General features: G+C 37.4%; 1 protein-coding gene across 2 annotated transcripts in view; it reads right to left on the bottom strand.

Annotated features, from left to right (window-relative positions):
* The window catches only part of CDYL (chromodomain Y like), a 101,595-nt gene that overhangs the window by 28,907 nt on the left and 46,207 nt on the right, over window positions 1-26,481 (bottom strand). For both annotated transcript variants that reach the window (XM_074827533.1, XM_074827542.1), the window contains exon 2: window positions 24,851-25,517. In XM_074827533.1, the coding sequence (XP_074683634.1) occupies window positions 24,851-25,517 (667 nt within the window). The remainder of the gene's footprint in view (window positions 1-24,850; window positions 25,518-26,481) is intronic.

Here is a 26,481-nt window from a genome sequence, read left to right as displayed (position 1 = left end):
TGGCTTACTGTATTTATTGAGGAAGGATGACAAGTTACTTTTTGAACGTATTTTTTCCTCTTTCTTGGACTTACAGTGGTTTTGCAACTGCCTGTTTTGTCCAGTGTTACCCACTGTTACTATATTACTTCTGAATGCTGAAAGTTACCTGATCATCCAAAGCATATTGGGGACGGGAAGGGGAAAAAGTCTCAGCCAAAGCAGAGCCAGCTCCCCCTTGAGGGCCTTCAGGTTCCTCCTTCCCCCACCCCCCCAATCAAGCAATACTTTGTCAGGGAAACATCACTGTGAGCCAAAAGAGCATTCAAGAGCTGAACAAGAGTTGCAGGAGGGTCTTCCACCCTGGAGGTGGTGCTTTTGGCCCTCTGCCAGTTTGCAGTTGCTGTCCCAGGCTGGCAGGCAGGAGGAGGTGGGCTCTTGGCACAGAGTCACTCTTCTACAATGAAGCAAGGATTACATTATAGAAAGATAGAAAAGCCTGATGAAATTTGTCAAGAAGGAAGGGGGCAGGGGGGAAAGGAGTTGAAGTAGAAAGAGTCTTTAGCTGCATGCCATCAGAGGCAGCCACAGCTGGCTGTGATTTGGTGAGCAGCCCCTTCCTCACCTGGCCTGCTCAGAGAGCGCCTCAGCTGAACCTGCTCCAGCCAGCACAGCCCTCCCTGCACTCAAGGAGACAGTTACAAAACTCACTCCCCTCAAACAAAAAGTAGTCTTAAAGAAGTCTAGCTACCAGGTGCGGTATTTCTATGCTGAGGAGATCCATTCACTTAAAAGGAGACTGCTTCCTCTGCTGTTAGCGTTATGTTAGTAGGAAACATTTGCAGGCGCTGTTACCTTCATTTCCAAGCCAGACTATGTTCAGTGTAGGCGATCTTCAGGCAATGTAATGGATAAAAAATGAAGAGAGTTTTTGCTGAGTGTGTACGCAGTCCAACATTTTTAGAAAGGCTTAAAAGGTGGCCAAGTCTGAACGGATTTTAACACTATAGCAAAGCACATCTCTGACTCAAAGGCCAAAGCTGTGTTAAACTGCAAATCATTGCACAAAGGCTTGTGTGAGGAGCAGGGGATCGCTCGCCTTCTTTGACAGTTAAGACATTCAGAAAGCAAACTGCTGAGCAACGTCTGACATTCTCAGGATACGGAAATTCCTCACATCCCATACATTTTTTCCATATAATTCCATCTGATACAAGCCCAATATTCACAGAAATTTCTGCTATAGACTTTTTCCTTTACTTTTTCTTTCCTTTATCCTTCTGGTAAAGTGTTTAAGTTTGGATGATAGGTGAAGAGCCTGAGGTTTTTGTCCCTCCTTTTCCCAAATGGCTAAAATCTCAAGCCAGTAAAAGTTTCATCACAGTCCCAAAGCTTAACTACTGCAAGTAAGATGACTAAAACCAACTCCAACCCCCACAAACATGACACAAAAATGACTCCTTGTTACATTTTCAATGGAAGTCTACCCATTAGATATTGTTGTCCAGTGAAAGGTAGCCTATGTGAACATACATACACTAAAATTCCATGTAAACTTTTTTTTGGTTTTAAAATTTCTTCCTGGAAAGGATGTTCCTCTATTTATCATAGTAAAAGAGATTAATTTGCACTGAAAATTGTTCTTTATCATCTACTTAGCAAAGTTGCATTTATGATTTAAGAGAATCAATTATTGTTTAATTCAGTTTTTATAATTTTTTGACAGTGTAATTGATTCATTTACTATGTGGATTTTAGTAAACTTCATTAAAATAATTTAACATTGGCATATCTAATTTACATCTATAACCTACAGTTCAAAAATTGCTTTTGTTACCTCTTGGCAAAGACTGTTTCTTGGTTAATTTAACAATGTAACCACATTAAGACATATTTTCTTTTACAAAATATGACAAAGTACATACTCTTAAGTATTACTATAAAGTAGTAACAGTGAAATATAATCAGATGTACACAATCAGAAGCACATAGGTGTAGATCTCTGCATATGTAGATCTCTATAGATGTAGATTTATCCCAAACTTGATATATTGTGAAAATCAGTCATTCAAAGTAAGTATTCACATCCCTATTGAAAGTTCCAAGGGCTGACGTTTCATAAATAAAATGATAGTAAAAAGATTAATAAATTATAATAAAAAGAGTAAAAGAGTAGTCCATGAACATCAGTGTGAAATTTAAAGAAAAAAGAGGCCAGTGCAACTTGGGACACACTAGACAGACTGTAACCTTATGAGATGAGAGAGTAAGACTATCAACGTTATGGCAGCATCAATGTAACGGCAGTTCTAACCACTACAACAGTGGAGAATAGATGGAATATTACTTCTCTTGTGCTTGCAACAACTGCAATAAAATTAATGTAACAGAATCCTGGGTATTTCAGGAAAACACATTTGGTCAGAGTGTTTGTCTATGGAATTCCTTTGGTTTATAGCAATGTACAATGTTTTGAGAGAAAGATACACAGACAAAGAAAATAAATACCCTCTAAACTTTAAAATATTTGTCTTTTAGCCGTTAATGTTTCACAATTTAAAGTGTCTAACAGTTGTAACAGGAAAAATACAAATATAGTACCTAAGCCAACCACAAATACTGACATCCTAGAGAAATCTAAATATACAAGCAAAGTAAAGAACATCTTTCTGTAGGACTTCACACTAAAATTAACTGACAAAAAAAAGGGAGCTGTGGAACAGCAATAATCAGGTGAAGCCCAAGTATCTTCTGCTCAGGAAAGCTGAGTAGATTTGGGGGAATAAGCTTTCAAAGCAGGAGACATTTTACCAAATTTCTACTCACTGAAGCCTGTGGCACTCTCATTAAATGTCCCTTGTCATCTTACAGATTTTTGCTGTTTAAGTCCTTTCAAGTAAGCCAGAAATTAGAGTAACATGTTTTCTGCAGGCTTCATTTCTATCCCGCTACTGTTCCCTATGCCTTTTCACCTCACAGCAACTGAAAAACTGTTACACAGTGAGGGCAAAAAACAACCAACCAGCAAGTTAAGAAACCTATTGGTATCAAAACCCAAAGCCTTACTATGGGGATTGTACTGAAAAGCTAAAATAAGAGGACAGAAAGCGTGAAGATAACAGAAAAATAAAAAGTACAAATCTTAACTTAGTGTGGAGGTATCAGGTAAGGGCTTTTTTGTTTGAGTAGCAATAGCATAGGACAGTATCATAGTATCTGCCTCTACTGTAAAAGAATAAGCTACTTTAAAGAAAAAAATATATTCCAAAAAGCCCCTAACACACATCTGCATGTCTTCACAAGTGAAATACAAACTTTTTATTAAAAACACAAAATAGAGCTTTGAAGATATATTAGCTGCTTTATGGAAAGATCAGAGCATGGTAAACTATCCAAACAATTATAAACCAATTAATGACCAGAGTTATGCCAATTTTACTTTAATTATGAGAAAGTCAAACACCAAACACCTGCCAATGAATTTAATGAATGCTCATACTGAAATGAGCAAAAAAACTCTGTAAGAAAGAACAAATCCATATGTCCCCATAACCTAAGATGTGGTATGTAATACTGAGAGTACTTGGCAGTTGCTTATTTTAAACCAAAAATCTAAATTTCTGGAATGCTACAAATAATTACCCATTACTGAAGGTTACTGGAATAAGTTTATAAAATTACTAATGTTATATTATGTAATGCAAACAAGACAAGCTCTACCTTCCAGCTGGAACCATCCATTTTATTTATATTATGTGCTGAAACTAGGTCCACAAAAGTAATTTCAGATGTGTCATGGGAAAGCATTGATGAGATGCTCTCAAAAAATAGCAGTCAGAATCCCTTTTTAACACACTCTACATTTTGTAGGCCACAAATCATTCAATGATTTGTTACTGAGCCTTTCTCCCACTGGACTGAATTTTGGAAGAATCACATGAGAAAACCATGAGAAGTCTAAAAGAAATGGAAGAGGCAGCAAGAACCCTTGATGCTCACAAATGTAATTACTCTTCAGCAAACATAACTGTCTTCATAAAATTTAAGGATTTAGATCAACTTGATACTTTTGCAGCTCCTCCTACCAGCCTAAAGAGCTGTCTTAAAGACTTCACACTGAGCTTAGGTTTCTGGTATGACCAGACGGCAGAATAGTTGAGATGCAGAGATTTTCCATGTACTTACAGACACAATCTTAGGGAAATCTTATTATCCTGACCTTTAATAACATGCAAAAAAATTGAAATAACAAATTTATCAAGTTCTGTAGGGTCTTAAATTTAGGGTAGAGATATAGAGATTATTATGTCTTAGATTTAACCATATTATTAATTCAGAGCAGCAGACTTGGGCAGTGAAATTTGAATTCTCCCTAATTTAGGCAAAACCCTTGATCGTAAGAGTCTGACCAATACATTTTGTGAGCAAAAGCCTGTTACACTGACAGTAAAAAAACCAAAGAATGTGGCTTAAAGAGGATTTCATCTAACCCAGATATAACAACACCCCCCCCAATTATTAATTGCCTAGAGACCACAAAAATTCCCAACTAGCTTGGATATGTATTACATCAGTAGCAATGCTGATCTGTGAATTTACAAGGCAAGAGACTCTGAAGCACAGGAGCTATTACAGAACTGGGCATCAGTGTTGAGAGTTTTATGGGACAGGTAATATTACACATACTTATTGTTAGACACACTTAAGTTCATTCTCCGCATCATCCCTAACACACTTCTAGCTCTATGTGTACACCACAAATTACACTATCCAATAAATGTACAAAGACTTCTCTTTAGAAAATCCACATTTGAGAATTTACTGTGCCACTTCCCTCACAGGTGCACTAGAAGGAAGCTATCCCACTACAGCTTTCACACAGCAGTAGTTATGATTTGCTGCTGACAAAAGCAAAAGCAAAGCTGCAATTGCATGCAACCACAAAAGGCCCTAAATTAAGTATTTCTGGCCAGCTTGTAAACGAAGACAAGTTTCTTGTTTGCACAGTGAGCCAGGATACCTTTCCTGTCACTATCTGATATCAAAAGTATTAATCTACACTCCAGACTTCCCAGACTACAGCTGGAACTATCTATCTACTATCTACCAACTTAACTACTATTCCTTAGAAAGATCTGTTGTTCTTGAAGGTATATTGCCTCTTTCTTCTGGCAAAATGTTACGTCTTATAGAGCTGTAAAGATCTTTGTAAACGTACTGTGATAACCCGTGAACTGAAGACTATTTAAATTTGGATGTGCATTTTTGTTTGTCACACTGTTGCACAAACATTTGAAATCAGGTGGTCTTCATTGCTAACTTGATAAAAAGAAAAAAGTACAGGTCAAAACCTACTAATTATTTTTCTTAAACACTGCTGATCTGTCATTAATTTAGCTGTAAAATACTCTAATCCTTCTGAGTGGTGACCCTGTGAAGTTAGTTCTTAAAAAGCTTGAGGTCATATTTACCTTGCAAACAAGAAAAAACACAATGTGAGCTCTATTTGTCAACTTTCTAGAGTGTTTAAAATTAGTAAGAGTCAAAGGTTTTCAAGAAAGTCTCAAGGCAATGCTTCATTGCTTACAGCTAAAATCATTGTAACAGTCTTAAAGCGAAAAGCATGCAGGACAAAAAGACAAGTGGGTTTTTAGGATACACATACTGTTTCTTTAAGCCTGCGACAGGAAGCCAGAGCCTCGACAGGAAAACTTCTAAGCAGAAATTCACTTAATTGAAGCTCTGCCAATTTATAATTAGTGACTTCACCCCTTATGTGCTTTTTTTAAAATCCTAACCAGGTATTTTGTTTGAACACCAAAAAAATCCATAACTCTGTACAGTTAGCAAACAATACAGAACTAGATGTTGTCTTTCTTGTATTATTTCAAGCTAGGAGTGATAAAAGAAATGCTGAAAGTCATTCTTTCAGTACATATTCTAGTATTATATAAATTTATGAGATATTTTGAGAATTAGTATTTCCCCCTACGCTGAATCACAAACCTTTATTTAAATGAGCTGAAGCCCCCCAACAAGGTTACTAATTCATGCACTTAAAGTCTAAGTGATTCATAAATAATTTACCTTCAGAGAGAAAGAGAATAAAATAACTATGGCACTGTTTTAAACAAAGAATGAGGATCACTACCTGAAACAAATACAAAACAAACCACCTGTTTTTTCCTACAAAGTCACAGCCCAAAGAGTGGGAAATATGTGGGAAAATAAAGCATTGTGACACTGCTATGAGCAGGAACAAGCATAAACCCAAATTATTCAAATGAGTAGTACATAACTTGTTGGAAGGGCTGGAGCTAAAAATGAAAGTGCAACTGATTCAGCAGTGTCAACTACTGAAACTGCAAGTCACTGTGCAATAAAAGAGCTGGTGCACTATGAACACTGGGAAGGATTCTCATGGAAAAGAGATGCACTGCAAATCACTCCTCCTCCAAAATCAATATTTAAAATAACTATAATTACAGAGTTCTCCTTGGTCAAAACATGTAGTTAATGCTACCAAAAGGAAATCGGGCCAATAAAGACCAACGCTAAAAAAAAAAAAAGTGTGCAGAAAAACATTTTTAAGAAGGAAGGTAGAAGTGGATTTGCTGTGTTGAAAATATATGCAAATGACATCACCTGACCAGACTGAAGGAACAATCCATTGTAAAGACAACAGCTACACACATACTTGGGCTGCTAATCTCCAGAGTGATCTTTAAAATCTGATAGGCAAACCAGTTCAAATTTGTAACTGAACCAGGAACAGCACACACTTTGAATTTACAAAACCTGATGAAAACACAACACAAATTAAAGCAGCCCTCGGTCATGCTTGATAGTGGGATGGAAAACCTTACCTGGGGCCTTCCAGAGGCTGCAATCATGCCCAGCCCATCTAGAGGATATAGGAAGATCTCCTGTGGGAGAGGGGGCCACCACCCCACAGCTCACAGGGACTACTCACTCCCTGCTACAGAAAAGGAAGGTAGGACAGCGAGCGCAGCCCAGTCTTGCACAGAGGCAGGGCCAGCCAGAAAAACCAAAATCTAGCAATCTCACTGCACCTTTCTAGCTTCAAGAGGATAAAATGAGGAAGTCTGCAGAATCGAGAAAGTCCCATAGATGCTAACATCACCCCTAAGTTCGAGAAACAGTAAAACAAGGTTAGAAACTCTCGGAAGGTAATCATAGGTGCTAGACTAGACAAGCAGGAGAAGGTATGCTGTGACAGATCATGAGGGTTACTGGGGCAGAGATTGTCTGAATAGATGGGGAGGCTGAAGCAAAAAAACCCAGTTAGGTATTACATTTCCACCTGTAAATACACTCAGACCACTGCTGCTATTTTTTCAATAAAATTTTGACTCCTGCTCTTGGCCACCCAATTTTGAACACCCACCCAACCCTCAAAACAACACAAGACCACCACCACAACCGTGCCCCTAGACCTGCAACCAACCTCTAGAGGTTGCTTGAAATCAAGTAAATGACCTAATAAGGGGAAAAAAAAGGAAAGAAAAAGATGGAGTAGATACTTTTGGCACTGGTGCCACAAGAAGATAAGAAATTATCATCTAAGGGTAATAACCACTGAGAGGTGAAAGAGCAAGGTATATGAATAGTTAAAAAAAACCCTGCAGAAACATTATTAATACACTATCAAACTAAGAATACTTTTCAAGTACAAAGGTCTGCCCTGGGCCCAACTCTAGTCAGTATTTTTTTATTCCAGACTTGGATAATGGAAGAGAAATTATACGTATGAAATTAACAGATTACATCAAACTGAAAGGACTCCAAGCTCTCAGAAGGGGAGGATCACATTTCTAAATTATGTTGCTGAATTTGGAAGACAGCTTGAAAAGTGAATTTTTACTTGTAATGGAAGAAAAATAAACCATGCACTAAAAATGTGGAATAACAGACTATGAAGCAGAATACAGAAAAATTTATTGGCTTATAATCAAAGTATACAATAATGTGATGTAAGAAAGAAGGGCAAGGAGATGATACATCCTATTAGGTACTTGTAAAGTATCTGCTGAAACAATCCCATTTTGGATACCATACCTAAAGAGATATACTTTGGACTGTCCATGGTTGATCAATGACAAGACATTTAAAACCAAGACATATGAAGAAAGATGAAATGAATAGCATCTTTTTAGTCAGTAAGAAGTAAGTACAGAGATCTGACAGCTGTTCTACAGCATGTGCAAGTCAAATACGAATTGTTTATTGGAACCCACAAAAAGACCACAACAAAACAAAACAACCCCAACCCCTTTTTGTTAAAAAGAGAAATTACAAAAAAACCTCTCTGTACTTCTCTTGTATTCACAAAGCCCCTTATGCCAACTCGACTTTCACATGCTAGAGAAAGTCCAGAGTTTATGCTGTAGAGGTTTAGCAAGGAATCATCTAAGCCCACCTCTATTCTCTTCCTCAGCTGAGACAAACACTTAAAGGAAGAAATTGCTAGAGTGAAAGCAAGCCCTTTAGCAGGATGACCTCAACAGAAGTTTTGATAACCAGCCTACACAGTTTTTCATTGTCAGCACACTCAGGCATTCAGGGAGGCATAACAATCTGCATGGTTCGTGGTGGGAAGAGCAGAGGTTGCCAGAAGGAAGTGTTTGGAGGGCACATTACCAGTACACAGGCTATGTGTACACGGCTGAAACATAAGCTGCTTTTCTGCAAGCAAGCTCTTTTAATAGGAATCCATTTATTTATTTATTCAGAAGCAGATGGCATCCTCTCAAGATGTTATGCAGAACATGACACACAAAACAAGTATTTTCATCTGAGCATATTTTTACTAATCAACTGCCTGCTATTCAGCATTAAATGACAAACAAAAATTTAGTCTCCAGAGTCTGGTAATACTCTAGGCTAACTCAGGATACAGCAATAAGTGATGAAATGTAATGACTTGTAATACACTGGAGCACAGACTAGATGACCTCAGTGTCTTTTGACTTAAATGTTATATTAAAAAAAAGCATTCCAACTGTGGGGAAAAAAAATTTACAAATTGCAGCCTCCATGCTGATGAGCACATTTGATGGACAAACCTCATGACCTAAGGTTAGTCAGAAGTGCCTGATGCAACTTTTTGTACTTATACAGAAGAAAACAGGAGGCAAGAAATCCTATCATAAAGTACATTAGTAATACTGCCATGCAATCACTGTATTGTAGGATTCTGTATGACATTGCTGATAGCTTTCATACCATGTTTTTATGCAATTCATCCTGAATCATGACCTTTAATCTCCATTCACTGCAAAGCAACCACTACAAAGACCTGTGGAAGGATATCATGTTAAAGAAAACATTATCACTACATACAGACAAAACATAATTTAGAAGGCAGCCAAATACTACCAAATGCTCCCCTCCCAACCTTTCCTACTCCAAACCTCAATTCTGAGACCACTGTGTGCCAGTTTTAGTAGATACTACATGGCCTCCTTTTAATAGGGAAGTCATATAGATCCATATATATGATATATATAATATATATCCAAGGGCATTGATGTACAGTGATTCATTTACCACACAATAGTACAATGCAGTACACCAAAACTGAATCATCGTCTCATTACAGACTCATACAACACTGTGCTGGTCTTGGCTGGGATAGAGTTAATTTTCTTCACAGTAGCTGGTATGGGGCTATGTTTTGGATTTGTGCTGGAAAGTGTTGATGATTCAGGGATGTTTTAGTTATTGCTGAGCAGTGCTTACACAGAGTCAAGGCCTTTTCTGCTTCTCACCCCACCAGGGAGTAGGCTGAGGGTGCACAAGAAGTTGGGAGGGGACACAGCTGGAACAGCTGACCCCAGCTGACCAAAGGGATATTCCATACCATATGGTGTCATGCTCAGAATATCAAGCTGGGGGAAGAAGGAAGGGGGGACATTTGGTGTGATGGTGGTTGTCTTGCCAGGGAGCCATTACACATGATGGAGCCCTGCTTTCCTGGAGATGGCTGAACACCTGCCTGCTGATGGGAAGTGGTGAATGAATTCCTTCTTTTGCTTTGCTTGCATACACAGCTTTTACTTATTAAACTGTCTTTATCTCAACCCACAAGTTTTATCACTTTTATTCATCTGATTCTCTCCCTCATCCTGCTGTGGGGGGAGTGAGTGAACGGCTGTGTGGTGCTTATTTGCTGGCTGGCATTAAAACAGGACAAATGCATAATTAAAATTTAAGGAACTCCCACAAACTAAAGAGATTTTAGGATTTTCTGCATGAAGAATGTGGATGGTCCTAATATTTTCCAATAATTTAACAGCTTTGTTTTTAAATAAGAGCATGATGAAAGAATACTAGTACTAACTCAAGGAATTTGTATGTTATGCACTGTACCAGTGTGGTCCAAATTCAGCAGTCATTATCCAACTTCTAAGGTCCCTTTTGCCTTCTACCACTGTTTCCAGCTTCTTTTTAATGCGTCCCATGCATCCCCACCCAAGAGCATCACCTTCTGCACTCTGTGTAAGGAGGTCCTTCCCCCTCCTCTCCCTCTCCCGTACAAATAGCCCTGCCTTCCATTTCTTCCATCAACAAACAGCTGCTCCTGCCCACACCATCCCAGGACTGCTAAACCATTGCTTGACAGGGGACAGGCCTGGGATTGCTGCTGCTACCAGGCAGGGCACACAGCTGCTGCAGGAGGCATGGGGCAGCTGCTGCTGCGGCTAGCTGCGGGAGCTGCAAGCCTGGATCCCCAGGAGGCAGGGGCAGGGAAGGACTTCAGGACTTGGACTGCACTTGCTGCTTAAACAGTTCTCTATCTCCTTTGGAACTTCTGGCCCAACTCCACCCACAACCTGCCTGTTAGGATCAACTACTCTGTGCAAAAACAAGAAGAAACTTATCTGGAAGCAAAAAAAAAAAAAAATTATCTTTTGCCAAATTAACTGCATCTCAAGGACACTTGTATCCAAAGTTCTCATGATCAAGAATGATAGAAGTATACAGAATCAGTTGTATGAGTAAGAAATTTTGATATCCTCTTTCTCTTCTTATATTTATAAAGATGAATTGGGTAGGTAAATATAAAAGTTTTAGTGTGAATACTACATTTCTTACCAGTGACTTACTCTCACTTTATTTTGTTGTGCCTAAACATGGGTAAGAGTAAAAAAGCAAAACTTAGGTTTTGTTTAAATGTGTAATTCTTATTTTTAGAAGAGTCTGGGCCATTATTATTTGGATGATTTTGCCTAACTCAAGTGCCCTTGAGAAGATAAGCCTGCATCACTACTTTTCCCCTCTCTGCTACATCCAGAATGCTGAAAAGACTTAACAGGTATGCAAATATCATTGGAGGTTGCTGAGTAAAGTTGAAACCTTAATTTTTCATGTTTGTGTAGTTTTTCCTGTTGTGTTGCCAGCCAGTCTGATTTTGTGTTTTCTCTCCCCTTTTGGGAACATATAGCTGAGACAATGACTGAGAAACCTATGTTTTAATTGCTCCATATGAAGGAGCTGCCAAGCTTCAATATTCCTCCTTTGTTTGGCTCAGCCACAACTAACCCTATGGAAATCCAGCCATCCAGCAGCTCAACACTAGGTGAAAACCTGGCAACTAGCTAGTAAGAACTATTCAGACCTGTCAGCACCTATCTTACCTTTTTCATAAAAACCCCACAAACCCTGAATGGGCATCTCATGAGATACTAAGATTTTTTAAAAATCTTTTACTCCTTCACCCCCTTACCTACTATATCTGAGAAATACTGAAATGAAGGTAGTAACTTTTTACCATTAGTCTTTTAGTTGCTCCCTGTTGAGAATAAAAGCTAGTTGGGATCCCTGTGCAAACTGAGGAGCTTACAATTCACCGTGGTTATGAAAATTCAGAAGTGGAGGAAGGCCTTGTTTACTTCCCCCCTTAAGAGGAGAACAGAGTACACTCGCATTCTCATCCCTTCCTCTGATGGGCTTTACCTTAACTACATCTAGATAAGAGTTTCTTTCCACAAATGTAGATATACTGTGAACAAATTTCAATTGTATATTTTTTCTTCATAAATCTTCAGCTTGTTACACCACATTTTTGAAATATATGAATTCATTTTAAACCAATCAACTAAATGCCTATGCATTACAAACTTTCACTGCAATGGTACTGTATTTAATTTGTTGATTTGATCAAAACAGTCATTCCACAGTATCTAACTAATATAAATGAGACTGATTTGGGGTACAACATTGGGCAGAGCAATTCTAGGATCTCATATCGATTTCTGCAAAAATCTAAATGTAAAAAACTGAACACTAAACCAATTTAGCTACCTAACTTCACCGCCTACAAGAAGTTTTTACCCCTTCTGAGTGAAGCCACAGTACAATTAGAGCAGAATTACAAGAGTATCTGTGAAAACTGGACACATACCAAGGAACATATTGACCTATAAACAAGGTCTGTAAAAGCACACAACTATCACATAAATATCACTCGACAACCAACGGAAGTCCTCTTCAACTGCTGAGGGTTGCCAGGGATGCTGGAGTATCTCAATTTTCATCCAAAGGCTTCAACAGTCTCCCCAAAGGCCTTCCCTAACAGCGCTGCCAAACTCACTCCTGTGCAGATCCCTCGTCCCTAGGCAGGGGTGTACAGCACCTTTAGCAAGGGTGCTGGGGTCATGGCAGGGCTCAGCCAGGGGGCAGAGAAACCAGTGAGCACATACAACTGTGGGGAGGGTGGGGGGGTGGGAAAAGTGCTTTAGAAATAGAAATACATAGTGAAACTGTAATTAAAACCCATCAAAATTTGCCTCAGTATAATGGATTTTTCTTTTTGCAGTCTTCAAAGACTATGAGGCCTATCCAAAGAACATCAGAAGTACTTATAGTAGGAAGACAGGCTAATGTTTAAGTATATTAAAAATACATATTTAAAAAGAATCAACACAAAAAAAGACTGAAACCTTTTCAGATGTGATCATCAAGTTTAACTAAGTTGTTAGAAGATTATAGCATAGCTAATTCTTATGCTGGCTAAATATTAAAATATTAGACAAAATTACAGCAAAAGTATAGAGATGTTAATGCCAGGTCAACTACAGACCCACTGAGTGACTTTTATACAGTTTTGTCCTGAAATAAATTTTATTTAGTATTATCTGCCACCCTTTTTAACCTGAACATATGTAAGTATATGCCCTATTTGTATTACATTACCCTACAAGGTTTGTTATTTATAATACACAATAATGCAGTAATAATTTCTTCATGTTACACTAACTCAAAAGAATCTAGAGATTTATTACTTTCACTGGGGCCTAAATTTCACCTGCCATACTTTAGAACAAATATGATATAAATTAATTTGGTATCAGACTTCATACTTGGAATTTGAAAATAGAAAACAAAATAATTTTAAAAGAGATGTAATAGATGCAACTATTATTAGAATTCACTGCCTTTTCAAGAAGAAAGCTCTGCAATTAGGTCTTTTATTATTTTATTTAAAATTTATTTTTAAAAAGTTATTTAAAAATATTTTTAAAATGTGTATTATTGATATGCATAAAACATCTAATAGAGCATGGAGTGCTCCTTTACATTTCATGCATCGGCCACTAATCTACTAATATATCTGATTCAATTATAAAATGACATTTGAAACTGGACTATGCCAACAAAACAGTAACGAGGAAGCCTTAACTATGACAAGATATAACAAGAGGAATAATGATTTCTTAAGATGACCACTGTGCCAGGTGGCACAGTGTAAAACTTAATACTAGAAAAGAAAGGACTTAAGAGCAAAATATCTTAACATACTATTGCAACAAGTCCATTTTCTTCCTCAAAGTTTCACAGCAAGCCAAAAAATAAAGATCAGTGAGGGATACTGATTGTTTTGGCTTATATTACTTAGAGCTCAACTTTTAGTGTTAGCTAGCTACATCTCTATTTGGAAATGCAAATCAAAAGAAATCTGATTTCCAAAAATGCAGAGCATCAGCACTTCCCCATTAGGTCAATAAACACAATAAGTATCTAAACTGTCAATTGGAAAAAAAGGCATACCATTGATTTGTCATGTGTCTTAAAGGCACTCATACTTGAATTTTACCTATTGCTTTCAAAGCTGATTAAATATAATATGCTTGTTACTTTACAGCATCTAAAGGGTTGTTGAATCTAACATTTCAGAAGCAGAAAGAAAACCTTTGAAATAAACATTTGCTCTGATTCTTAAGAGCAGAAACATCAAGTAGAACTAAATCAAGTTCAGAAAAATCCTTATTTCAGAGTACTTATTCCAGAATAGGTCTTGAATCCTGACCCATAGTTTGGGCAGACACTCTATTTACTATCATCACTGTCTTATACTACATGATCATTTGATAAAATCCATTCTCCCACTGTATAGTTATTACAAAATACACATTTTTTTACTAGTGGTAAGATAATTTATTTATTACCTTTTTTAAAATGGAGAACTTTCCACTTCCTACAAGGACATGAGATAAGCAATACGTCTAAATTTCTTTTTTCTCCTTCTCACAGACTTAAAAAGGGTTTTTTGCTGCTCCATTGTTTGTGCTCAGAACTGTCATTTCTAAAAACACCCACCCCAACCTAACTGACTATACAGGACCCAATAAAGCTAATGGAATAAAAAGCCTTCTCAACATGAAAAGCAAAGAAACAAGAAAACAAAATGTCTCACTAGCCTTCAATAATAGTAATCAAAGATGTAACTTGTGTTTTGTATAAACTTTTAAATATTTAAAACAGGTTTTCAAGCTAATTGCCTACACATGCACAGAAAGTAAAAATAGATGGTATTCTAAAGAACAGAGAATAATGTGTCATCCTTTGTTTCCAGAAATTAAAGAAAAAAAAAATCACAAACACACAGTAAATTGTTTGAAATACCCATTATTACCATATTAAGTTTTCCTGCTTGTACTAATATAAGAAGAAAACCTATCTTTGAATTCCTCAATGAAAGGGTGTCACCCTGTACTGCCACAAATACATCTTATCACAATCACCAAATTTAAGAGAAGGCCTAACAGGATATTCTTTCCATATGCTTAAAATTATTTTTAAATTATCTGTCAATAAATGTCTTATGCCTGGTAAAATAAGAATTAGCTTTGCATTTACAGTTGGTTTCAACTCATTCCTGTATTTCTCAAAAGTGCCCACTGAATTTGAAAGCTGTCCAGAAAACCAAGGGATGAGGGGAGAATGCAACATAACAGATCTATTTACAGTGGAAGGGTTTTTAAGCTGACTATCCCAAAACAAAAAGTATGAATGAAAATCAGTATTCTTTACTTAAAAGCATCTCAATTTGTGTTTGTTTTTTTTGTTTGTTTTTGTTTTTTTCCAAAATTTTATACAGTTCTCTAAGCATTTTTTAACAGGTGTCATATATGGATCTAGGGTAGAGAAAGGTGCTTCACAGTAACGACCTCAGCAGGAACCAGACCAGAGTTCCACCTACTTAGCTTTTCCAGTGCCTATGCTGATATCCTAACAATGCAACAGTTAAAGTCTCTGTCTGCACAGTATAAAAGTAATTCCATAAATAACAGTTGAGTGAATTATTCCATAAATAATAATGGCTAACAGTGCAGAAAGCGGTATAAAAATCCCTGAATTACAATTGTCCTTACTTCTAAAGCAAGGGAACTTACATTCTTTGTAAAAATTATACCATTCCGATAAATACAGTTTATTCCCATTATCCTTATAAATGCCTACAGTTCTTTTAAATGGTCATTATGTCTTTATATCTTGGACTCAAACATGTTTTAGCAAACAGTTCTCAGGACTAAATGGAAGCTATATCAAAAGCTATTATCTTTCTGTCTTGAGTTTGACACCCTTTGTTTTCTTTAGATTTCCCCTTTTCTTATTCATTCAACTCCAGAATAGAAATTTCCAATTACATCAGTCATTATTTCATCATGTCTATAATTTGTTTCTTCTCTAAAAAAATCTTTTCAGTATTCCCTTCGGATACATGATTTTTTTTTTTTTTTTTAATTATTTTATATCCTCTTTGTTCCTGTTGTACCAGCTTTCATCAATGGCTTGGCCTAGATTCTCGAACTGTGTATACATTGGAAGTCCACTTGGACACCCCTCACATGGAACTAGTCTGGGAAGGCAGGCAGCCAGTGTCTCCAGTCCCTCTCATTCTAGTCTTTCTTAAAAACAATATAGCAATCCAAGGTGAAACCTGAGGGACAGCAGTGCTAACGCATGGAAGACACCATGCCAGCCAACCCCTTATCTACAGATTCATTATACACCAAACTTGATTTAAGAATAGTGACAAATGTGTGTGACAAACAGAGAAACCTTGAAAACTTCTTCAGTCCAATGTTAGGCCAAGTCTTCTTGGAGTTGCCCTTAGCAGTGTTTAGGTATTCCTAGCTGCATCCCAGGCTAAAAACTCTGTTTAGGAGCCAGCAAGGAAAATGATCAGTTCAAGTTGTCTTCCTCCTGTTCATCACTTTGCTTAGCCTCTCACTTTAGATATGTCCCTCTGAAGTTTCTACTTTCTTATATCTTAAGGAACAAATAACTAAGTGTTTCTCTGCAAGTTTTGTACCTTTGCTGCTTGCTGTATTTTTTTTTAAGATCACTAATAAATATAAATAAGCCCAGATCCTATTACAGAATCTTATGACAACCTACCGTTAACCTTCTGACACAACTACAGTCATTAAGCCTACTGTTTTCCATCTTCCCAGCCAGTTTCTTAGCAGCCTTTTGAAGCACAACTTAGTTTATTTAGTTGCCTCTTTCAAGGAATATTTTCAAAGGAAATAAATGACAATCTGTACTTCTTTATCCATCTTTCACCGATATGTTCAAAGAACTCTTAATACAATACTAAGATGCTCTCCTTCCTACTCTTCTTCCACATTAAATCTCAGAACCTCCCAGTTTTCAGATGTGTTCAAATATAGAATATTCTAGTTCAAAGCACTAGTGTTTATGATTTGCCTTTGTTTCTTAAAGGCATCTAAGATATAACAAACTTTAAAGCATTTTAAATTAAAAATACTTAATAAAAACCAAAAGCTTTTTTATGCATTCCAAGATTGCAAAATTAAGAAAAGTTACTAGAACAGAATTAACTGTTTGGTAATTTGTGACCTAATGCATTTTACTGTGTGTTCTTAAATACATTTACAATATATGTACAGCAGATAATTTAAGATTTTTCTTTATTTGGAAAAATGCATACAGTATCACAAATGCATGGCTTCTGTATTTATTTTCTTTTAAACAATAGTAGCTTGCTTGTTATTATAATCAATAACTCACAGCAGCAGTTCTGGATCATGGTTATGCCAGTTGGAGTACTGCAACTTCTCTGGCTGGGTAGGAAGTACAGCTATCCCAGGGCAATATATAGGATCTGGCTATTTCATTAGTTCTCATCATAAAAAACATATTTTTGCAATCACCTGTAAAATGAAAAGCTGTTTCCAGCTGTTATCCAAGCAGCTAGCTTTTAAAAAAAAAAAAAATTAAAATCTCAGTTCTGCAGCTCCTTGAATCTAACAATTTTCTCTCTTTCACAAGCATTGATGGAAAAAACCTGAAGTATTTTGTTTACTAATTCTATATTTTATCCCACCTATAACAGTGTCCCTATGAGGATGTTCTGTTGACTTTTTATTTTAAGTAGATAATGTGATCTAGGCAAATCTTCCCTGAACCATATTACAATTGGTCTTTTTTTTTTTTTTAATGGATTTTTGTATCAACCTATTAAGATAGCATTCTTTTCAAGAAAACAGAGATTCAGAATGACAGTTTCCTTAGCAAACATGCATTCCATCCACCTCACAGCCTTAGCAGAGATGGGAGATGTAACTTTTTTAAAAACTGGAACAGCAAGAGACAGAAAAAGTGGCCAGTTACTCTGCCAGGCACAACTTCAAAAGGCACCACATGAGTATTTCCAATTGTGCTTCACATTTCTGCTGTATTATCAAAAGCTGTTCTGAAGTTCTACAATTTTGACAATGGTGGGGGAAAAAAAAAAAAAATCTAGCTCAACTCTTCTGTACAATCTGATCTTCAACACATTTTCTTTGTGTAGACATATGCAAAGTAGGTTGAAAGCAAGCCTTGTAAATAGAGCCTTTGCTTCGTAGTGCTTCATCTTTCCTAAGTTTTGACACAGCAGATACATCCTCAGAAATTACTTTTGTCTCATGTTGGTACAAGTACTGCAGGAGGATGTAATGGCTGATCGTTATTGACCCCATCTGAGTAGTCAAGAGAGATTTAGACTCCAGATCCTCAGTCTGTGTAAACTGATGCAACGTCAGAAGAACTGCACATCTCAGAGCTTTATGTTCACCAGTGGGCCCGCAAGTGTAATACCAATTTCAGTGAAAATATTCGGAGTTTTTCTTTTAACTTAGGTTGAAGATTTTATGTCCAAACCAAGTATTTCTTCCTTTTTTTTTTTTTTGTAAAAATCACATTTTATCCAGCATTTCCATTAAAGATTTTTCAGGGACAACTAAGGCAAGGAAAAATCATGTCTCTCCCTCATTGTCATTTCCAGAAGGCTGATAAAAATAAGCCTGTTCCTTAAGGAGCAGTTGGTTAGGCCATATTATAACCTGGGATTGGGGAAGCGGGGGGAAAGGAATGGGACCACTCTTTTCAAAGTAGCTACCTTTTACACCAGCTTAGCTGTATCAAAAGTCTACACCAACATACCATCCAACTGAGGCATCTCTGTTCTAAGTGATGGAGGACAGCAGAAGGCAGAAAAAGGAAGAAACCAGTTACTTATGCCTTACGTTCTCAGGAAAACAGCTTTAAAATTCAAGCAAACCCTGCACTTAAATCCGGATTTATTATTATGATAATCTATGGACATAAACCAATATGGCCCTGAAGATGAAAGATTTTCACAAGAAGTTCTCAACCCTGGAACACCACAAAGTAACAATAATCTATTACCAGAAACTGCACAAGCAATTGGGTGAGGGGGGGAGCGGGGGGTGGTGAGACATACAGCAACCAAAACCGTACGGGATAGCAGATCAATTTTCCACATAATACAGACCATCCAGTCTACTATATTACTTAACGCTTTGACACTTATATTAAGCCAGAAAATACAGATAACCAAGAAATTGGCAACAATTCAGAATGTTATTTTAGTTAAGAGTAAAGAAGCTGAAGAACTTGAAAATGACTTAGTATTACAGATGGAAAATTTGATGGTAGGTTAAACGGTTGCAATACAGTGCATAAGGGAAGTAATAATGTGAACTCTTAATGAGTAAGATCTAAACGTAACGCAACTTCTGAAGAAAAAAACGTCAAAGGTGTCTCAGGTTGATTGAATGAAAACTGTTTTACTCTTTACTCTTACTGATTTGCTAATTACCTACAGAATAGAAGATACAAAATTACATGCTGCTGCATTTGACCAAGAAGTTTAACCAGTAATTTCAGAAGTTAGTCAGGCTTTACAAAGGACTTTAACCCATGTCATAGGCTTTTGCTTGCACTAATAAAATACTTGGTTGCTTTCCAGATCACTCAGCAGAGATCAAGCCACCATCCAAGTGCAACGTACAAACACACTGAAAAAGGAAGTTCCTGTCTTAGGGCTTTTTTTGGAATCACATTTTACTACTTAACCAAAACAAAAACAAACAAGAAGACAGCTCAAAGCTGCTTCTGTCCTTCCAGGATGGTAAAAACTAAATCTGAAAAACTGTAACACATCATCCCAACTTTCCTTTAGTTGTACTGTCCACTCTAATTCACACAGCAATGAACTTCTGCAACTCTCCTCTTAATTTTGCTTTTTGGCAGTGTTATGTGCATAGCTTGTGGTCCACCTGGACAATTACTGTGGTTCACACCCACTCACCTTTGTCAATGCTATGTTCTTCCCATAGGGTTCTTGAGGACAGCCTAATGAGTTGTGCTGGTGACAGTGGATGTAAAGCCCAACACCCAGGCACACACAGGGAGAGGGAAGAAAGTAATGGAGAATTTGGGAGGGAACTTGGATGAGCTCTCCTCACCCTCTCCCTAAGGAACAGGGAGCAGCTGAACATTTTTCAGCTTGTCTTGGTATTGTGTTGAGAATATACTTTTCTCCCTGGTTCCAGTTGCCTCCAGAAGCACTTTTACACTTGCTTGGTTCCTGTTGAGACTAAAGCTATCAGACACTTAACCAAACAACAGACATTATTTTCCTTGAGTTTTAGAGTGGATTTTTGGTTTTCCAAATCTGTGGATTTTAATCTTATAAGCTGCTTTGGGTAAGGGAGAGAACAGGTAACAAACAGAACTTAAGTTCAGTCATTTTTTTCCTGATGTCTGACTTTTCTTTTGGTACTAATACCATTGTTTTGAGATAAAAACAGCACCATTATCCAACTGAAAAATCAGCAGACACCCTTGTTCCTTGTAGGGTGATACAGTGCAATCATCTTTGTGTTGTCAAATACAAAGCAGAGCCTGCTGCTCCTGCAAGTTATTCATCTGAACTAATATGTGCAAGGAGGGAGATGCTAATGCCACTGTGCACACTGGTGGTGCTTGTCTGCCTAACAAGTGATGTAATTCACTGCATTTCTTGTATTTCTTCTCTTCCCATACACCAGCCAGTCTTATTCTAATTATAACAATATATGCAGCTAGACATGCTTTTCTTGCTCATTTTATACTTTAAGCTTTGCATGCCTTTCTGCCCAAAACTTCCCTTCTTGTGGCATTTTTTCTCAATTACATCCACATGTTGGACATTGTTAGCTGAATAAAAGCTGTAACAACTATAGGGTGACCCAGAAAAAAAAACCCCAAAATTTGCCAAACGATGGTATTCACCTGGTTTATGGTCAAGTTTTGCAGAAGGTGAAAATCAATTCAGTCTTAGTCCTTTCTAAAATTGCAAGACAACTCTCTAGTCTTGAGTGTACTATGTCTAAAACATTTGCAATAAAATTTCAAACTTTTTTTTTTAACTCCATTCTGATGAAGAAAGATTTCAAAAACTTTAAAGGTATCAGAAGTTATTGTTAGACATGAGGCCACTTTTTGTCTTACCTAGTTTTGAGTAATATGCATTGCTTGTAGGTGCCATTAACATATTTTCCACAATTCAGTTCTTTGGTGGTGTTTTTCTGTTTCATTAATCCATTTCAGGATTGCTTCTACTAACTTTTAGTAACAGCTGATGGTCACCACATATTTCAAAAAGCCAGAACCACAGCAACATTCATTCAGTAACGTATTCACACTTCTTCCATATATCACCCTTCTTGTATGTAGCATATTACTCCATCGACTGTTTTCAAGGCCAAGCCTTTAAAAGTGTGAACATTCAATACAATGGTTTTCTTTGTTTAAAAAAAATATACTTTGGATAGCAGCTAGATTTTAGTGTTTGAAACCACCAAATCCCAGAGCAAACATTACTGTTATTTTACTCCCCTGGTACCCCTGCATATTTGTATGAACATTTGCTAGTTGCTTTTTCTGAGACCATAGGAACTTTGGAACAAGAACTGCATCATGGCAGTTTGTCTCATGAAAAGCAAGACTAGGTGCTACAATACTACTAATATTTCCTAGTAATTGCAGTCATGGGATTTTCCAATACATACAGGTTTTCTTTCCTGGTTTGTACTTTTATTATAAATGACGTTTAAAAAAAAAAGGCTGGGGAAAACAAACAAATAACAGACTAAACACTGAAGAGTTTCACCATCCTGAACTAGGACTGAAAAAGAAAATCAACAAGTCACACATTCGAAAACAGTCATAGCAATAAACTCAAAATTAGAAACACTGCTTTCATATTAAAATTTTAAATTATTTTTCCAATATTACTTTTTTAAAACAACAAAATCAAAAAAATTTGACAACCTTTTTAATTAAATCTGATTTAGAAGCGTAATATGTATTTTTCTAGAATCTTTCAAAATTATGCTTTCCAATTAGTGATTTCTGTTTTGACTCACTGGGTTCTTCCAATGAATATGTTTTGATAAAAAACTACTAAGCTCAAGTAAAAAGTTATTTTTCAAAACATGCTTTTGTCTTCCAGACAGCATCCTCCATGTGGAAGTAGGAACTCTTAAAATTAACAGAAGGTGTATGCAGAGGAGGTGGGAAGTTTAGGAAGAGTGTTCCAAATGCCAGATCTATCATCTGTATTATTAATATGTCAGATCTGGTGCATATGAAGATGAGGGTATGAATTTGATGGTGTTTCTGTGCAATGAATAACTCTCATGATGTATGATTCTGAGATGGTGTTGAAAATATGATGAGGTGTTCATTTAAGACAGAAGGAATGTCCTGAGTAAGAAGAGAAATGGGATCCTGAACTGTGACAGCCCCATGCAGGGGAGGGAGGAAAGCATTGATTTACTATGTTTTTAAATGAATAGCAGTGTGAAGCTAAAAATAAAAACAGCAAGGAGAAGAGTGCAGCTTTAATGAAGAGACCAAGAATGTGTCAGCTCAGGAAGCTCCAAGGCCAAGCTAGCTCTAGGAGACAGGGCTGCCTGTCTTGGCTTCTCTCTAAGTAAAGGTCCACTCTGGCCATGCAGAATGGCTGAGTTGGAGCCTGGCCTTCCATGAGAAAGATACCTGTCCAAGAAATCCTAAAAAGACTAGGAAAAGAGACTGATGTCAGTTATAAATTCAAAGTATTTTTCTTTTGCCATTTGGTTTCCCAGTTCTGTAACCAGAGAATTACCGCATGATTTGGATGTTACCCCCAAAATGCAGATGAGCATAACTGCCTGCAAAGCCATAATAAATTTGGCTATTTAGCACCCATTTCCCAGCAGACTGTACAGCTCAGCTTGGAGATTAGCTGTGGTATATTAGGACAGAGAAGGAATGCCTCAGTTAATGCACTTGAACTAATATCCCTCCAGCAGCAAACAGAACGTAGAAACATATTGTGTAGGTTTATGTATGGGCAACCACATATTATGACTATCTCCTTGGCTCTCATTTTTTTGATCTACACCTTAAGATCTCATGAAAACCTAAGCATGAGAAAAAGTCTCTTATTGCCATCATCCCTAGGGTCAGTTGATAGCTTTCACTGTTAGCTGCCCAGACAAATGCCTAAGAGCAGCTGAATGAGGTGGTGGCAGTTGAGGGAATTGTAACATCTCAGTGAAACAGATAAATACACCTCAGCTAATATTTTATGTGTCACTACCGCTCTTGTGCGGGTCTTTCCACTTCCACTTGATGCCCTGTAACTGGGCCCTCACTGTACTGATATTAGCAGAGCAAAAGGTTGGTAGGAATGATTTATTCAACTGTGGCTACTGATCTACCCAAGAAGGGCCTTTGTGTCCTAATTTTTTTTTTTTTGGTGAGTGTCATGAGGCAAAAAACAGGATGCTGAAGGCAGTGCTTATCAATTACTTCACTAGGAACATGACCATACTCCAAAACACGTATTAATTATTACAAAACCATCACATGCACAAATACACTCCTCTACCTCACCTACTCCAAAAAATCCTCACATACTGGCATCTCTTGCCTTTTCCCCTCCAGCTTTGTTTACATCCTCTGAGATTTACATTCCTTCTTTAGCCCATGCAAAGGAAAAGATATTCCTGGCATCCGTGTGTGCATTACCATGGTTACCTAGTTCATCTGCAGCAAAATAGGTTGGTCCATGACCTGACACGGCAGCTCCAGGAGCACACTCCTCCCTTGTCCACCGCTTTTCAAGCTCTCCCACTGCAGCTTTTTTTTCTTTTTCCAGAAAATCTGAATGCAAGCAACAGTGGGGCACCCAACACAAACTCTCCCAAAGTCTTCACCACATTTCTTTGCCTATATAGTTTGGTTTTTGGCAGGCCCAATCCATCATTTTCAAGCAATTTTTCCAGGAAGTCATCATCAATAGCATACCTGCAGATTTTATCCACTACATTTTATTTGAGGACACAGTATTACACTTGAAAATTCAGTCTTAAAAGCATGCCAACGAGAACACCTGTGACTACACAACAACCTGGGTCTGTCAAGGAAGAACAAAGGTTTGGGGCACAAAAATAGGGACCATGAAGTCTTAAACGAGGGTCTCAGGTGGGTACGGAGCACAAACAGCTTCCTCTCACAAAAGCAGCTTGGGTTTCTTTGGTATCACAAATTTTTACAGTACAAGTTGAATAAACTGTCATCTACTGAGATATTAGCAAGCTAGGCATCAAGCCTAAATAAGCTCTCAATATCAAATTAGGTATAAACAACAAAATATTGATAAAATATAATGAAGACAGAATTGAATCGAGGCAGAAGGCATATGTATCTCCACAACTGGCTCAAATTTTCACTAAAACAAAACTTACCAACTTCATTTTAAGCAACATCACTCACAGTTTGTTTTCCAGGCAATATTTATTACAAAATAGATACATAAGCTGTATGAAGAATCCCTGCTCACATCATTCATCTATTCCCATCATTTATGTTTCTAATATTCATACCAAATTTGACCTATTTAAATAAACTTAAAGCAATGATGTAATCTCTGGAAATGGTACACTGAATATGTGTACCGCACAATGTCAAGGCAAACACAGATGTATCTTGTGGTGATTCTGAAAACACAAATACCAATGAATCTCTGCAAAGAAAGCAAAAGCTGGCAAAATTCAAAATGGCTTTGTAGTCATACAGTTATGCAAAATAAAGTTGTGAAGTTCTCCAGACTTGATCTAACACAGCTGAAAGAGTAAGCAATTTGTTTGCATCTGAACAGCAAAAAAGATCAAACAAAAAAAAAATCTACACAAAAGTGACCGACTCGTACACTTACCTTTTCCATTTATTGTTAATGCTGATGCAATGGTGGCTGTTACTGGCACTGGCAATTGTGGCACTAATGGATGTATCCTTGGTCGGCTCCCCATCCTAGCACGCTCTGCACCAGGTCCTAATAAAGCTCCCACTGGTTTTTCTGCTGCTACTTCTGGTGCTACAGAGTCTTCTTGATCCTGCTCTATATGGTCCATTTTATCTGGGCTTTCATTCTGGAAGCCATCAACTGTTGTCCGGCTCTTAATTGGACTTTTGGGCACTAGGATTTTAATACCTGATTTTGCAAGGTCCATATTTTTCCTTCCAGAAAGAGATGGTGAATTGTTTTTCCGGAACTTCTGGGTGGCAGAAAAGAGTTGATTATTTTTTGATTCGTGGTCTTTACCCATGACTAAAGATTTAGTAGATGTCTTTGAAAAAGAACTATTGGTAGATCTAGAAATTTGTTTTCTGGCATTATTTGGAGAGGTCCTGTTTGTCCTGGTTAATGTGCTTTCTTTCTGCTTTTCATTGTGGCGTCTGTTAAATTCATGTATATATTCCTCACAATTTACAAGGTGCTGTTCTGGCTCCCAGGTATCATCCTCACTGTCGTATCCTTTCCATCGCACCAAATACTCTGTTTTTCCCTTCTTGTTTTTCCTCTTGTCAACAATTCTCTCTACCTGTTAAAAAGGAAAATTAAACATTAGACATGGGCAGATATACAACTCAAGTGAGCAATGCGCATGTAAATAATTTGTTAAGGGTAGGTAGGATTTTAAAATACTCTTGCCGTTCGGTAATTCTGTATTGTAGCTCTATGGCTTACAGTCTTTCTCTGCTGACTGGAAATTCTTCTCCTTAAATTTCAGATTGTTACCTCCATCTCATAAAAGACGTTCTAAAAGATCAAAATTGTTCTCCAGTAAGTATTTCGCATGCACAAGTATCTGAATATAACACATTACAGTTGACAATCAGCACTGGCCCCAGCGAAGTTTTGACACCAACTTCAACATGGATAGGATTTCCCTCTCTGAAAATAGAGATCATGTTTAAATATGCTGTATAAACACAGTGTGTTTACCTTGCAAAACTTATCAATTTATTATTGCTTGAATAAGTTGCTTGTTTATCATAAGGCATATGCAAGAACCTCTTACTTACAGTGAGCCATCTTTTAGCTACCAGGGACAGTATGGTACAGCTCAGAAATTGGGTCAAATACAGCAGCTTTTTTTTTTTTTTTTTTAAGAGGCTGTTCTTGTGAAAACAGAGAACCTGTTTCGGCCAGAGTTGTTGATACACATACTTGAACAAATTACCATGCCTCACTTATCTGCAAATAGAGATGATATTTATGTCACAAGTATTAAGCATGCACATGCTACAACTGCACGTGGGACCCACAGGCTGGAGGAATTCAGGCAGTGGGGTAAAGCAGACAGGGCAGACAGCAGCAGCTGCAGGCACAGAGGCTCATGCCTCGTACCAAAATTCATGCCAGTCGTGCTAGTCCTGCAGAAAGGGAATTCTTTTACAGAAAGAGATGTAAATGCAAGGCTAGTCTTAGGATTTCCCCTTTTTATTTAATTTTTCCTACCCAGGCTGATCCTTCTGGTAAATCCTCCAGCCCACTTCATTTCA

The sequence above is a fragment of the Strix aluco genome, chromosome 1, assembly GCF_031877795.1.
Source record: "Strix aluco isolate bStrAlu1 chromosome 1, bStrAlu1.hap1, whole genome shotgun sequence".
Lineage (NCBI taxonomy): Eukaryota > Metazoa > Chordata > Aves > Strigiformes > Strigidae > Strix > Strix aluco.
The sequence above is the reverse complement of the archived record's forward strand: the minus strand, read 5'-3'. Positions and strand labels throughout refer to the sequence as shown.